Source organism: Myxine glutinosa, chromosome 13 (assembly GCF_964187855.1).
Source record: "Myxine glutinosa chromosome 13, kmMyxGlut1.1, whole genome shotgun sequence".
Taxonomy (NCBI): Eukaryota; Metazoa; Chordata; class Myxini; order Myxiniformes; family Myxinidae; genus Myxine; species Myxine glutinosa.
The window spans coordinates 45,011,530-45,028,085 of NC_136273.1; the positions used below are offsets into that span (position 1 = coordinate 45,011,530).

The 16,556-nt window shown below is 45.9% G+C and overlaps 1 protein-coding gene across 1 annotated transcript in view; it reads left to right on the plus strand.

The window, feature by feature from the left end:
* LOC137438890 (uncharacterized) overlaps positions 1 to 16,556 on the plus strand; it is a gene marked incomplete in the record, with an annotated part of 494,558 nt that overhangs the window by 432,710 nt on the left and 45,292 nt on the right. Inside the window, 1 exon segment of the mRNA XM_068134344.2 lies at positions 14,060 to 14,167. Coding sequence (XP_067990445.2) covers positions 14,060 to 14,167 — 108 coding nt within the window.

Below are 16,556 nucleotides of genomic sequence, written 5' to 3' on the forward strand. Positions count from 1 at the left end.
TATATATATATTTATATATATATTTATATATATATTTATATACATATACTCGTATATTTTCTGTGGTGCAACATCGTATATATCTATATATATATCTGTGCAGCGTCTGTCCTGTGTTGTCACTGAACTACTTTCTCAAACTTTTGTGAAATCGTACCAAACTTCTGGTATGCACATATCTCTCCCGTCGATATGTCCTAAGGGTATTTTCCTTGAAAAAGTGTCCAATTTTTTTTTTTTGGGGGAATTTTTTAGGAATTTTTTTTTTTTTCAACTTCAATTGTTTATAAAAAGTAATATCACGTATATTACAAATACATTTGTGCAAAAAAATTGTTTGAATTATGATTGGTTTAAACCATGACAAAACGGCAACTCGGGTACACTCATTTATCTATATATCTACACATCTGGGCGGTGTCTGTGTTGTCACTTAACGACTCCCTCAAACTTTTGTTTCCGTGGTTGTGAAGTGTTTTTAATAACGTTGTGGTGGTTTTGAATCACGTGGTGGTGAGGTATTTTGAATTATGTGGTGGTGAGATGTTTTTTAATGACCTGGTCGTGAGGTGTTTTTAAATCACATGGTGGTGAGGTGATTTTAAATCACATGGCGTTGGCTTAGCGGCGTAGCCTGGCATTGGCTTAGCGGTTAGGGTGCTGGCTTGGGATCCTCGGATCCTGGGTTCGAATCCCGGTCGATCGCTGAATTAACGCCAGGGGGGTTGACTCAGCCTGTCATCCTTCCGAGGTCGGGAAATTGAGTTCCAGCTTGCTGGGATGAATGATCACGGTGTGTACCCCGATTCAGAATAGGCACACTGTATCCCTGCGCATCGAAGAGCGTGACCAAGGGTTGGCGTCAGGAAGGGCAATCGGCCATAAAAACATTGCCTCAAACAGGGAACCATGATTGTCATGGGGCCCGCACGGCTAACCCCCGCTCTCGCGGGGAAAAATGGCCTTAAAACGATCATTCATTCATTCATTCATGGTGGTGAGGTGTTTTGAATTACGTGGTGGTGAGGTATTTATATATATATATCACGTGGTGGTGAAGTGTTTTTAATTATGTGGTGGTGAGGTGTTCTGAATTAGTTGGCGATGAGGTGTTTTGAATTACGTGGTGGTGAGGTGTTTTGAATTACTTGGTGGTGAGGTGTTTTTAATTTTGTGGCTGTGAGGTGTTTTTATTACGTGTTTTATGGCTGTGAGGTGTTTTTAATTTTGTGGTGGTGAGGTGTTTTTATTACGTGTGTTATGGCTGTGAGGTGTTTTTATTACGTGTTTTATGGCTGTGACGTGTTTTTATTACGTGTTTTATGGCTGAGGTGTTTTTATTACGTGTTTTATGGCTGTGCGGTGTTTTTAATTTTGTGGTGGTGAGGTGTTTTTATTACGTGTGTTATGGCTGTGAGGTGTTTTTATTACGTGTTTTATGGCTGTGACGTGTTTTTATTACGTGTTTTATGGCTGAGGTGTTTTTATTACGTGTTTTATGGCTGTGCGGTGTTTTTAATTTCGTGGTGGTGAGGTGTTTTTATTACGTGTTTTATGGCTGTGAGGTGTTTTTAACTATAGATATATCTGTGCAGCGTCTGTCCTGTGTTGTCACTGAACTACTTCCTCAAACTTTTGTGAAATCGTACCAAACTTCTGGTATGCACATTGCACATATCTCTCCCGTCGGTATGTCCTAAGGGTATTTTTTTTGAAAAAATTTCCAGTTTATTAATTTTTTTGGGGGGAATTTTTTTGGGAATTTTTTTTTTCAACTTCAATTGTTTATGAAAAAGTAATATCACGTATATTACAAATACATTTGTGCAAAATAATTGTTTTAATTATGATTGGTTTAAACCATGACAAAACGGCAACTCGGGTACAGTCATCTACTGTATATATATATACGTATCTGTGCGTATAGTCTGTATATATATATATACACGTATATATACGTATATATATACGTATCTGTGCAGCAAGATATTCTATTGTGCAAAATAATTGTTTGTATTATGATTGGTGTAAATCATGACAACACAGCAACTCAGGTACAGTCATTATCCTCAGCTAAAATAAGCCCGTTCCTCAGTATCGACGCGCGAGCCGAGCCAAACTAGTATATATATATATATATATATATATATATATATTTGCTGTGGTGCAACATAGTCTATATATATATATATATAATATATATATATAATATATATATATATATATATATATATATATATATATATATATATATATATATATTGTTATGGTTTTTAGAACCTTCACTTGTAAGCCTTGTAAATAATTCCCTGTAAATATTCCCATTTGGTAAAGCTCAAAGGTCGCACCCTAGTTATTCCATATTGCAACACGTCGGACACCACAGGAACTTCTCTAGTTATTTCAGTAGTATGTGTTTCAGGTAAGGCTCTGTTTCCAATAGTTTGACTCTGCGTTGCATTAATCAAATAACATAGGCCCCTTTTCAAATCCCATTCATTTTGCGGCTTAGCCTCCCTCCAAATTGAATTGCGTGTCTCTACCAGCCGCAGCGCTGGCTCCAAACGCCATTAACCACGCGGTCAAGCTGGAGAAAAAGGGGGAGGAGTTGTCAGAGCGAGGCGTGGCCCCATCAACGTGTCACGAAGGGAGGAGCCGGTGAACCCTCGCGACCAATCAGGGCCGAGGTGTGTTCACCGGTAGGCGGACCTAAAAAGCCCACGGCTTGATACGTGAGCACGTGATATAAGCACTCGCGTGGGACTTCTTGGAGAGTTGGGTCGGCAAGAGAGACAAGGAGAGAGTGAGGGAGCCGGTCTGCAGACAAGAAGTTGAGTGAGAGAGTCGGTGAATGAGAGACAAGAGCGAGCATCAGAGACACTATTCCTCCCCGATATATAACCCTTCCCCCCCCCCCCCCCCGCATGTAAGGTCCGCTCGCGCCGACAATACCGCGACTATACCAACCGTGTTGCCTGCCGGGTTTCGCCGTGGTAGTGGAGCGTGGACCGGAGTGGAGCGTGAACCGGGCCGGAGCCAACATTGGCCCATCTGCTTGGACCTTCCTCCCTGCTATTCCCCTTTCGTGTAAGTCTGTCTGTATTGTCCTGGGCGTGATATTTAAGACTGCACAAGCTTGCCCTGTGTCCTTTTGCTCTTCTCCCTGTACATGCCCTTCTTTCGTTTCCTCTTTCTTGGGTTATTGTATAGTGTAGTAATAAATCATATTTGTTCTTCCTCACCTTTTGATTTCCTCTCATTCGATCGCTTCCGTGATTCCCTCAATTGAGTACCGGTGGCACGATTAGAACCGCTCAGAATCGGGTTAGTCTTTTTGCTAATGGCCCGAGTCACAGCTCGCTTCACTCGGCGTATCCATTAACGCTGCGGCCCGGTTGGGAGTTATCTCCTCGCTTTACGGCCAGGGGTAGCACTCAGGTATTTGGGACTTTATTGACCAATCACCCTGGCCAATCTCGACCGCAAAGGAGCGTTATAATTTCCAGGACTGGGGGATCGGCCAGTTTGAAAGACAAGGGCATTAACCCCCCCTTGGTAAGGGAGCGCCGACCCCCAGATCCGCAACAATTGGTGTCAGGAGTGGGATTTGAATCCCGAACCAAATTTTTTTTATATCTGAAAAAATTTGGTCAAATTACGAGCGGCCAAAATTTTTATTTAACATCCAAATTGAGTCGTGCCATGGATACCCAAGGCGATCGGATGCCGGTGGGGGGAAATGAGGAGGTGGAGGAGGAGTTAGAGTCAACCCAGAACCCCAGGGAAGAAGTGGGAGCAATGGAAGAGGGGGTTGAAGAGGGTGCGGTAGAGGGGGTTGCAGGCACACAAAATGGCGGCGCCTCGCACGTGGTAGTGAAGGCCGAGCCCGCAGCACCAGTGAATCTGGACCTCTTTATGGCACAAATGATGGGGTATATGGAAAAGATGGCAGACAAATCCAGCAGGGAAATGAATAAAATGGGAGAGCAATTGGGCAATCAAATTGGGGGGTTAAGGAAAGAAATGGGAGAAATGAGGGCCGATAGTGAGGGAATGGAAAATAGAATGAGTGAGCAATTGGGAAGCCAAATTGGGGGCCTAGAGAATCAAATTGGGGGCCTAGAGGTCAAATTGGTAGGATTAGAGGGCAAATTAGGGGGAAAATTGGAGGACGTAAATGGCCAAGCCAAATAAATTAATGAGGGGCTAGCGAGGGACCAAGCCCGGTATGAGACAAGGGAGTGTGAGAGGGAGGTTAACCGTAGGTTGAGCGAGGAGGTCGCATTAGTACGCGACGAGGTAAAGCGGCTTGAGAAGCGCGGGGTGAGCGAAGGTGAGCAAAGCGAAGTCACGTGGGCGGGTATAGAGATCGCGACCCGGGGTATGGGGAAGCCGGCAACCGCCGAAGTAGAAGAGAAAATTTTATTAGAGCAGGCGGTCGTCGAGGATAAAGAAAATGAAATGGGTATAGTGGGAATTGAAATTGGAGAGACGGCAGGAATAGGAATTGAATCGGAGAAAGGAATGGAATATGCCCAAAGTCTGTATTCGCATCATGATGCTGTGCTTATTGACCCCAATGAAAGTTTGCAGGTGTTGGAGCGGCGAGGAAGAAGAAGCGCCAAGGTGAGCCGGGTGATATATGGTGCTAAGAGATTTGGCGGGAAAGTGTTTAGCGCCAAAAGAATTTTTGCGCGCTTGGGATCGCGACGTCACCCGGGCGTTCGTGGAGGTTCCTTTGTGTGTGGTACGAATGGCGCGCGTGTAAGAAAAAAGTGTGATACCGAGAGCGAGGGAGAATGCACGACGGAGTGTCTGTGTGAGGGAGAGTGTGATACAGAGAGTGAGTTGGTTGTGGCGAGTGTGCGAGAATGCATACCTGAGTTGGTGGTGGAGCGCATGATTGGGTGTGTGACAGGGGATTGCACACCCGTGGGTAGGTGTGCGCCGAGTGGGTATGTGCAAGAGTGCACCCCCATGAGTGGTACGGAGTACGTACCGGGAGAGCGTGCGCAAGACGGTGCACGAGAGAGGTGTGTTACGAAGTGTGTGATAACAGAGTGCGTAAGAAAGGGGTATGCACGTGCGAGTGCTGTGACAAAGTGTATGGGTTGTATGAGCGGCTTTGGAGCGCCGCGTTTGGTGAGTGAGAGAAGGAACGAGTGGTGTGAGCATGCGAGGGAAGCATTGACGTTGACCGGGGCAGCGTTTAGGCCAACGTAAAGCCAACACGAGCTCTCGGTGCGTGGTGTTCGTTGTGTGCTGTGGGAGCCGGCCGGGATTTGTGCCGCTTCGCTCCTGCTCAGAGCGTCGTGCACGATTCGGGCCGGGCCCCGCCCTGTACGGTCGATTCCGCGCTTTGCCAGGCAAAGCGGGCGGCCCGGTTCGAGGGGAGTTAGGAGGGGTCGGGGCGGCGCCCACTTGCGGTGGCGGCGCTCCAGCTGGGCAAGGCTGGGCCATCGCGCTTGGGAGCACAAGGCCCTGCGTAGGGATGGTGCTTTGGAGCCTTACCCCGACAAAACCTCCTCCCCAGAATCGATGCCGGACGGACCCAACCAACAGAAGACTGACCATCCGCACACATAGCCGGCTTTTCGAAGCCGAGCTGTGAACATGCAATTCCCGCACCGAGGCTCGTAGTTTAATGGACTGATGGTAGTAGTGCTAGTGATGGTGAATGGTAGTTTTACCATTCGCCTCACGTTTTTGGGGGCACATGAGCAATAGGATTTATGGGGATTGGCTGTGCAAACTAGCCCGGGAGGGTTAGGTTAATGAATAGGAATCTAGAAAATGACCATAGGTAACTGTAGATTTAAGGAGCGACATTATACCTGTAGTGGGGACGTAGAATAGGTTAGATGGATGATAACGACGAGGGAGTGCTTAGTATAAGGGAAGACGGGGAGCACGAGTTTCAGAGGGAAAACCAGATAGTTAGATGATGCTGTGTGTATGAGCTTTAAGTTTTGGATGAAATGAGGAATTGAGAGGCAATGGTTTGGAGAAGAGAAAGTGTCTTGAGCAGAGTATTGAGAATGGGTGTGATTGTGCATTGGGTGATTGACTTGCATGGTGGCAAGTGAGAATGGTTGTCTGGAATAAATGGTCTGGAATGAATGGTCTGGAATGGATGGTGTGGAGTGGGAGTGTGGAATATGTGGAGTGGAGTGTATGGTGCGAAAGAGCGAATGGGGGAAGGATGGACCCCCTCACGAGTACCCGGGGAGGGTAGTTTAAAAGGTAGAGGGAGTAGGTAAATTGTGGTTGGATATTGACATCTGTGGTGCGAGAGTAGCAGAGTACTGCTTGGATTGGTGCGTAAGTGAAATTGAATGGGTGGGCGTGTGGCCTGTTAGTAAGAAAGATTAAATGGGCACTCCGCCACTGTTAGTCTGTCGGTCAGGTGAGGCCGCAGGTAGGCTCTGGGAGCCAGGTAGAGTTGTGTTAGTGTTCAATGGGGCCTGAGGATCCGGAGGACGGACCCGGGTAGCCCAGTGCCAGAGAGGGCACCGGGTGGGGTAAGGCAGCCAGAGGGCCTTCCCCAGGTAGGTTAGGGTGAGGAGCAGGTAAGCTCGGGAGGCAACTACAGTGGCGGAGGTGTGCAGGTGAGCGGACCTGCTGGGAGAGCCACACGACCCAGCCCCGAAATTGTGCGAGGGCGCAGGGAGTAGAATCGGGGGAGTGAGACCCCAAATTGGTGAGCGCCACAGTATGTTCAATGGGAGTTCAGTTCCTAGAACCACATAGAGTAAAGATGGCCAATGGATTGGCAGGGAAAGACCCCGGGTAGTGTAAAGTGTGTTAATGTCATGTAGAAGGTAGTTTAGGATTGAAAATCTCTTCACACCATCCGCATCCACTCACCAAGGTGACAGACTCCACACCGATTGTGCAGATGTTTGGAATGGTGAGACGCATCATGACGTGGGGGTGACATTGTGTTTGTTATTCCATCTCTCTCTCCTTAGGAGGGATTGATGAGGAATTGGGATTGGTGGCAAATTTGGTTTAGAGGGATTGATGACGAATTTGGAATTAGAGGGGAGATATGGGGAAGACAAGATGATAGCGACGGGTTTGTAAATTGTGTAGATACGGGGTAAGGGCAAGGGTAGATTAGGTGACGGGGGGGGGGGGGGGAGGGGGCGTACGGTAGGGACGAGCTTTCTCGGCTCGCTCTCCTGCGCACCTCACTCTGCATTACCTTGTCTTCCTACCCCACCCATGGGCCGTGGTCTTTGGGTACCAAGGGGAAAGTGTGCAGGCGTCGTAGTTGTGCACCCGCACCCTCGCTGCCTGCCTGCCTGGACCGGTACACCACCTATGGACCACACGTTGTGGCCAAGCCCACTTTCTGGACCACACGTTTTTGTGGCCGAGCACCACTCTATGGACCACACGTCTGTGGCATGGCATCTCTGCTGGAAATCTTGCTCGCGGACCACGGTCAAGGTGGCACCTATGCCAAGCAGGTGGACCACCTTTAGTTGGCCCCTGCTGGCCGTAATTTAAAAAAAAGTGGACGCTGTTTGTGCCCTTTTTTATTTCTAAATAGGCAGCAAGCAAGGAAAACGCCCAGAAACATCGGCCCAGCAGCCATCGGCCCACCTGAGAAGATGCCAGTTCATTTATTGAAATGTATGACTGTGCACTTGATGGTGCTTTTCATGCATAGTGGTGTTTTTGTGCTTTGTGGTGCACTGCAATATCAATTGTGCATCTCTGAGCATGTGGGTATGGTGTATCGGTACAGTGCAGTGCATGACCTTTCCTCTTTTTAAATCATCTGCTTTTTGTCTCCCAAAAAGACAGGTCCTGGGTTTTAGTGTAAATAATCCAAATAGTAGTACTAGTCTTTGTAAATAATGCTCCCCACCGTAAATGTTTAGTTTGAAAATTAATTCCGAATTCGGTTATTCTGTGGGCGTGAGTCAGTTAGGTAGAATGCAACGCAGCAGGCGGGACATATCTAGTTTTAAACATGTCGCACTCAGGGTGAGGTTAAAAGTAGAGGGTAACCACACCTAAGTGTCACATATAATGGGAAAAATATATCCCTTGTGAAACGGCCCGGGGCCGGCCTGGAGAAAGGGAGGGTGATGTGTTACGGTTTTTAGAACCTTCACTTTGTAAAATAATAAGCCTTGTAAATAATTCCCTGTAAATATTCTCATTTGGTAAAGCTCAAAGTTCGCACCCTAGTTAGTCCATATTGCAACACGTAGGACACCATAGGAACTTCTCTAGTTATTTCAGTAGTATGTGTTTCAGGTAAGGCACTGTTTCCAATAGTTTGACTCTGCGTTGCATTAATCAAATAACATAGGCCCCTTTTCAAATCCCATTCATTTTGCGGCTTAGCCTCCCTCCAAATTGGATTGCGCGTCTCTGCCAGCCACAGCGCTGGCTCCAAACGCCATTAACCACGCGGTCAAGCTGGAGAAAAAGGGGGAGGAGTTGCCGGAGCGAGGCATGGCCCCATCAACGTGTCACGAAGGGAGGAGCCGGTGAACCCTCGCGACCAATCAGGGCCGACGCGTGTTCACCGGTAGGCGGACCTAAAAAGCCCGTGGCTTGATACGCGAGCGCATGATATAAGCGCTCGCGTGGGACTACTTTGAGAGTTGGGTTGGCAAGAGAGAGACAAGGAGAGAGTGAGGGAGCTGGTCTGCAGAAAAGAAGTTGAGTGAGAGAGTAGGTGAGTGAGAGAGGGGGAGTGAGACAAAAGTGAGCGTCAGAGACATGATTCCTCCCCAATATATGAACCCCTCCCCCCCCACCCCCCCTTCCCCGCATGTAAGGTCCGCTCGCGCCGACAATACCGCGACAATACCAACTGCGCTGCCTGCGGGACCGGAGTGGAGCGTGGACCGGAGTGGAGCGTGGACCGGAGTGGAGCGGGGACCGGAGTGGAGCGTGAACCGGGGCCAGAGCCAAAGTTGGCCCATCTGCTTGGACCTTCCTCCCTGCAATTCCCCTTTCGTGTAAGTCTGTCTGTATTGTCCTGGGCATGATATTTAAGACTGTAGAAGCTTGCCCTGTGTCCTTTTGCTCTTCTCCCTGTACATGCCCTTCTTTCATTTCCTCTTTCTTGGGTTATTGTATAGTGTTGTAATAAATCATATTTGTTCTTCCTTACCTTTTGATTTCCTCTCATTCGATCGCTTCCGTGATTTCCTCAATTGAGTACCGGTGGCACGATTAGAACCGCTCAGAATCGGGTTAGTCTTTTTGCTAACAGCCCGAGTCGCAGCTCGCTTTGCTCGGCGTATCCATTAACGCTGCGGCCCCGGTGGGAGTTATCTCCTCGCTTTACGGCCAGGGGTAGCACTCAGGTATTTGGGACTTTATTGACCAATCACCCTGGCTACTCCCGACCGGAAGTGACGTCATAATTTCCAGAACTGGGGGATCGGCCAGTTTGAAAGACAAGGGGATTAACCCCCCCCCCCCCACCCCCTTTGGTAAGGGGAGCGCCGACCCCCAGATCCGCAACAATATATATATATATATATATATATATATATATATATATATATATACACATGTGGAACCATGGGTGTGTATGTGTGTGTGTGTATGAATGATCTGGTGTGTTTCGTTGGTGAGTGGTGAAGGGTATAAAGGTGGCTGTTTGAGTGTTCCACCATGTTTGTTTGGTGCTGTGGATTATGGATGTGGAGGTGGTGTTGTTGTTGTTCGCACTGGCTGGGAGTGGGGGTATGTACGCATCCAGGTGCAGTTGCTGCATGTGGATGTGTATGTGCCCCTGCTGGCCCACCTTAACTGACCATATCGAGGTTGAAGGGCCGAAACGGGATGATGCTGAGGACCTCGACTGAGGACCCGGTCAGTGCGGCACACTTGTGACCAGGTGTGTTTTGAACTTATATATATATATATATATATATATATATATATATATATATATATATATATCTATATATACAGACTTGGCGTTTAATATGGAATATTTTTTTTGTGGGGGTGAACTTACTTTTGAAGATGTCTTAGAACCAAAAGTTCATTGGAATTATGTTGAAATTATTCTAGATTTTGTTAATGTGACCTTTAAAAGAAACAAAAACCACATTTGACATTTCGAAACAAATAAATTGATCCTTGAAAGTGATGTGAACTGATATCGAATTCAATTCATGGACAGTACTGTTAAACTTCTGTACGTTTTCCAGAAGTATCTCTTTATTTTGCACATTAGCCCAAAATTTTTTTCACAAAAAACAAAAGTTAAATTACGACTGGGATTACGGACAGTAAAATTACAGTTCAGTACTTTGTGTAACCCCCACGAGCATTCAGGAGAGCACGTACACATTGAGGCATGCTGTTCACGAGATTTGTCAAGGTTTGGACAGGAATCGCTTGCCGTGCAGTGACAATAGTCCGCTGCAATTCACGCACAGAGGTAGGCTGCTGGTCCAAGTGGTCGATTTGACGCGTTAATTCTGCCCACAAGTTCTCCATCGGATTCATATCCGGGGACATGGGAGGCCACTCCATATGCTCTACACCGCGGTCAGCAAGAAAGTGTTGGATCATGCGTGCACGATGAGGCCGTGCATTGTCATCTTGGAAGACAAAGTTTCCTTGAAAGGCTGCACAAGCAAATGGAAGCAATGTTTCTTCCAGAATGACCCTATACTTGAACTGGTTCAGGTTTCCATTCAGAACAACCAGGTCAGTTTTGCCCCCTGCATGAAAAGCAGCCCAAACGGTCACCCCACCACCTCCAGCTTGGACTCTTGGCACTATACAATCTTTGTTGTAGGCTTCATGCACTTGTCTGCGCACTCGGACACGGCCATCTTGACGACAGACCAGAAATCTAGACTCGTCACTGAAGATCACGTGATTCCAGTGTCCTGGCTGCCATTGACGGTGCTCTCTGGCCCACTGCAATCGGTGCTGGCGGTGTTGTCTGGTCAGGCGTGGCTTTCTCAGGGGACGCCTGGCACGATAGCCTGCTTGAACCAGTCGTTGGTTGACTAGCCTTCTGGATACAGGCACATTTGTCAGTTGCTGCCACTCAGCCCTAAGCCGATTAGCTGACTTGGTACGGCCATTGCGGACTAACCGGTGCAGCTGGCGATCATCCCTCCTTGTGGTTCTGCGGGGACGTCCTGGCCTCGGTATTGGAGTAGGGACACCCTTCTGAGCATTTCGTTTCAGGATCTTTGACACCTGACCTTGAGTGATGCCATACTGCCGAGCAATAGCACGCTGTTTCATGCCGTAATTTCGTAAAGCCACCACTGCATGACAAACAGCATTGTCGAGTTGACGGGCCATCTCCAGCGGAAGCGGCAATAACTTTTGGAGACGTGCAGCAGTTGTTTTCCACTAATACAGAACGCAACAACCCTTGTATACCCGACTGTGAAGCCAATCATCAAATGCACCTGTCCGTACATTTTGCCATGCCACCTGTGATATAATCCTGTTGTTGATTTCTTGCTGCGACAGACAATCAGTGACATGGTTCTTTTAACAAATAAATCACCAAAGTGAAAAAGAAACACACCAGATTGATATACTGAGTTAAGAAAGTAAACCCAAGTCAAGAAAAAAATAATATTCCATATTAAATGCCAAGTCTGTATATATATCTATATATATATATATATATATATATATATATATATATATATATATATATATATATATATATACACACACACACACACACACACACACACACACACACACACACACACACACACACACACACACATGTGGAACCAAGACATGAGGAAACAACAGCATACATTTGTATTATGAGGAATTATAAGGATATAAGGATACAATGGAGACATTAACGCAGCAAATTGAATTTGCACCTGGGATTCCAGCATGATGATTGCTTCGTGAAAAACAGGCCAACTCATCAATATTTATTTATTTATTTTTCTTAAATTGGAGGGAGGGTTTTTTTAGCTGTCGACCTTTTCATGGGTAGCATTCTAATGGCCATCCCATCTTCCGAAGTTGTTCTGAGGATATCAAAAATCGACTGCAGATTGTGTACTGGAATAACATGTACTGAGTGGCCAGACAATGCAGTACAGGTATATATCCACCTACCTGGAAGGTATTAATTTAGTCATATAATACATAGCAACATAGTCAGATTCCTAAACCTAAATTCCTAAATTAACAGATTCCTAAACCTTAACATCAAACTCCTTAATTCTGCCTCCTTCACAATTTTTACCTCCGCCACCAAAGGTGGACGCAGGTTATGGTTTCACCCCTGTCTATTTGTGCATTTATCAGCAGGATAACTCAAAAAGATGTCGATGGATTTGGAAGAAATTTGATGGACTGGTTGGGTGTGTGACAAGGACGAATCCATTCGATTTTGGTGAAGATCCAGATCAGGATGCGAGAATATTTTAAAGTGATATTCTCTTCACCATTGAGTGATAGGGCTAAAAACGATATGTAGCACGATATCTCAAAAAGGTTATGGCCGGATTCGGACAAACCTTGGTGCACAACTTGGATATGTGACACAGATGAATTGATTCGATTCTGGAGAAGATCTGGATCCGGATGTGGATCCGAGATGTTTTTTTATATTTTTAAGGTGACTTCATCATTGAGATATGGGGCCAAAAACAATATATCGCATGATATTTCAAAAAAAAAAAATGTGGATGGATTATGACAAAACTTGGTGGATGAGGTGGGTAGGTGACAAGAACAAGGTGATTCGATTTTCTGTTAATTTCTGGATGCAGATTCGGCCTATCTGTGGGATACAAAACGTATTGTTCAGCTTGACAGAGGTATGCACTCTACTGAATGCCATTGTAGTTCAACCTGCAACTTCTGGGATGGCAGTTACACCTCTTCACCACACCATAGTATTGTGCCAATCACCGTCGTACCACCAAGTTAAATTTATGTGGGTAAATTGACCTTGTGGTACCCATTTCCCTTCTGGAGCTGGTAACTCGCCTGCTCTTCGTCGGAAGACACAATGAGATATTTATGGCCCACCAGCTAATGTGAGCAGACCGATCTCCAGCTTAACGTCTCGTCTGCTGCATTTTGAGTCAACCTACTGCCTGTGAAGCACCATTCAGAAACTTCATAATCGGGCCAGGAATCGAACCCAGTCTAGACAGTGCAGAGGTAACTGTACATCCTCTGAGACACACTGTCAAACAGTTAACACATAACATCACATTATCTGTTCCTAAAACCTTCACGGTAAGCACATTGCCTACTTCCGAAACCCACACTCCAGCTATCCATTTGGGAGTAGCAAAATACAAAAGCAACTCAAATTTGCAATAAAATAGACATAAAAGTGATATATTGACATATATATATATATATATATAAAGCACTTTATTCACTGACCCCGTACTCTGCCCAGCAGGGAAAACAAATCGCTTCAAATTTTATAATGCAAATAACATTTCTCAGGATCAAGTGTTTTCTGCATGTGCTTGCATTCCCATAAAAAAACAAGTGTGCTGAATGAATAGACAAGTAGAGAGATGAGGCCTTTTCAAATAATTTCCAATTATTGGGGTAACAATGCAATTGTGTATATGCATGCTCTGTAATACGTGCTGTCTATAAATGGGTGTATTTGGGCTAGCGGCTAGGGTGCCGGCTTAGGATCCCAGGATCCTGGGTTCAAATCCCGGTAGATCGCTGAATTAACGCCAGGGGGGTTGACTCAGCCTGATCATCCTTCCGAGGTCGGCATAATTGAGTACCAGTTCACTGGTAATTCCCTGTTTGTCGTAAAAGGCGACAAAAAGGGTTGGCGTCAGGAAGGGCATCCGGCCGTAAAACATTGCTTCAAAAAGGGGACCAGAAAAACAACAACAACCACGGTGCCCGAAAAAGGCCAACCCCCGCTTTGCGGAGAAAAATGGCCTCTAAAGGTGGTTTTTAAAATTTTTTTATAAATGGGTGTATTTCCTGAACGTTCCGATGACGCCGTTGAGTTCATATCTATCATTGAGAATCATCAAAAAGTAACAATAATAAGTGTCTGTGATTGTGTGCTTGTCAGGGCCACCCAGGTTTAATCGGAATGATTGGAGCCCCGGGTTTTGTGGGAGAGAAAGGAGACCGTGGCCCTCCGGGGGACATGGGAAAGCCGGGGTCGAAAGGAGAGCAGGTGAGATGCGACCTGGCATCAGGTCGACCGAAGAATGTTTGATGATATCATTGTTCACTCCAGTCACTTCTCCCGGTGATTACATTGATTTCCAACAAGCTCGGGCAGCAGCCAAATCCGGCGTGAAAAGAAAATCCGACAAAGAAATGCACATTCCGGAACTCGCCGGACACATGGCAGATTTGTCTTGGATTGTCGTGCAGCGATGCGACATTCTCTTGAACAATTGCCAATGTCTTTATCTATTCACATGTGTTTCAAATGCCTTAAAATGTTATCAGTTGCTCAGGAAACGTCCAATGATGAATGCTTATGACGTCACAATGCCAAGTATGATATTTGATAGACTTTTTAAATCAACGAGCTCAAGATGGGATTGTAATCGTTGAAATCCAGCTACGGCTAAAATGTGCCGTTTCAAAATAGTCTTAAAAAAGTTGTAAATGTCATTTAGATTTTGGAAGATATCCATATATAATAAGTCAGGTTTGTTAGCACCATTTATCAAGCAAGTGTCACTTTGGTGTTTACACTGAGTGAAGTAAAGCAGAGTTGTGGGAATTCCACAAATTGAAATTTTAAAGATCGTGCCATGATTTTGTGCTTTATGTTTCAAACCAAACGCATAAATCACCCAATCATGAATTTACACCTTTTGCAAAAGTTTTTGTTATTTTATTTCTCTGGCGGTTTAAAAGTTAGTGCAAGTTAGTGCAAAAGTCTTTCCGTCTTCTACCGACTCCTCTCCGGCCTTTCTCCCCTAGCTCTCTCTGGGCTCTGTCCCCCAAATATTCCTGCAGGTCGCACAAGAACTGCCAGCAACCCTCTTATGGTTAAATTGCCAAAATCAAGACTCTGCTCACCTTCACTCCTTCATTCCTCTTTTCTCCCGCCTCTGGAACAAACTCCCTCACTCTCTTCAATCCCACTCCTCCCTCCAGGTCTTTAAAACAGCTGTTCACCACCATCTCTTATCTTCCCCAATCCAAAACCTTGATCTTTTCTACCCCCGCTAATTTCACCCCAAATCCACTTTTTTGAGGTGCCGACTTCTTTCCTGGAAGTCCTTGGTGTCCGTGCGTTTTATACCTATCCTGCCTCCCCCCAGGCCCTCTCCCTCCCACACATCTCCCGATGTCCCTGCTCTCAAATGTTGTGTTTGTGTGCTTCCTCCCCTTCTCTCCCCATCTTGTCGACCGCTCCCATTTTTATATACTTTGTTTGCTTGTTTGTTTGATTTGTTTGTTTGATAAATGTTAGCTCTTTCACGAGCCTCGACTCTGTATCCCAAAAAAAAAAAAAAAAAAAGGAACCATACAGGCCAATTGCTTGATGAGGCAGTTGGGGGAAGTTGACCATTATCATTTGGTGAAATCCTGGGTACTCCACCATAAGTCAAATATTTTTTACCACAACCTCAAAATGCTTGGTGTAATCCCTTGATACCAATTTTAAACCACAACAACGAAATACCAGGTGTCCCACCACAACACCAAATATTCTTACCACAATTTGCTGTTGATGGACCGGATGCTATCTCTCTTACCAGCGATCTCACACTCCATGTTGAAGCATTTATTTCGAGGTGTTTCATTGTGTTGCCATCTGTTGTTTATACATGGCACGTGGCTGAGAATGACCAGCACATGATGTAATTACCTACAAGCACAGGACTAGTGAGTGGCCGGATGTGGAAAAAAGTGAATCTCAGCAGAGAGGTCAACCATTTTGAACCTGTGAAAGGACTTTCTGAAAATTTATAGTTCCTGATCCTCTCTTTCCTGCTCTCGTTTTGTATTTCTTTATTGTTGCTTTTAGTGTACTTTTTGTGACTTGGCGACGTCATCATTCTTGTTTTCCTTACTGTCTGTTTAATTTGAGTAGTGCAAGCGAAGTAGGAAAAAATTTAAATTGAGAAAAATGTGGAAGATGAGGGAGGATGGCAGGAGAGGGAAAGAATGACGGGAGAGTGTCGAAGTGGATTAAGAAGGGAAGGAAGTTTCGGAGGAGGCAAGGGAATGTGGAAGGAAGACAACGGACGTCTATGGGTCTTAAGGTGTACGAGAAGAGAACTTCCAGCACCTTGGATTGATCTGAAGTTGCACAAACCATTCAACTGCCAATTGGATAACTGTCGGGGATGCCTCTTCGCGGTGGTTTTATGCTCCAATGCAAGTCGGAGGCCAAATCGTTCTTCCCTGCTGCCCGGATTCGTCAGGGCCGCGCAGTCACTTTCAGAGTTACGATCGGTCGCCATAGACCGGCCCTTTCTTTGTCTATTTCCTCTCTCTCTCTCTCTCTCTCCCCTCTCTCTCTCTCTCTCTCCCCTCTCTCTCTCTCTCTCTCTCTCCCCCCTCTCTCTCTCCCTGCTCTCTCTCTCTCTCTCTCT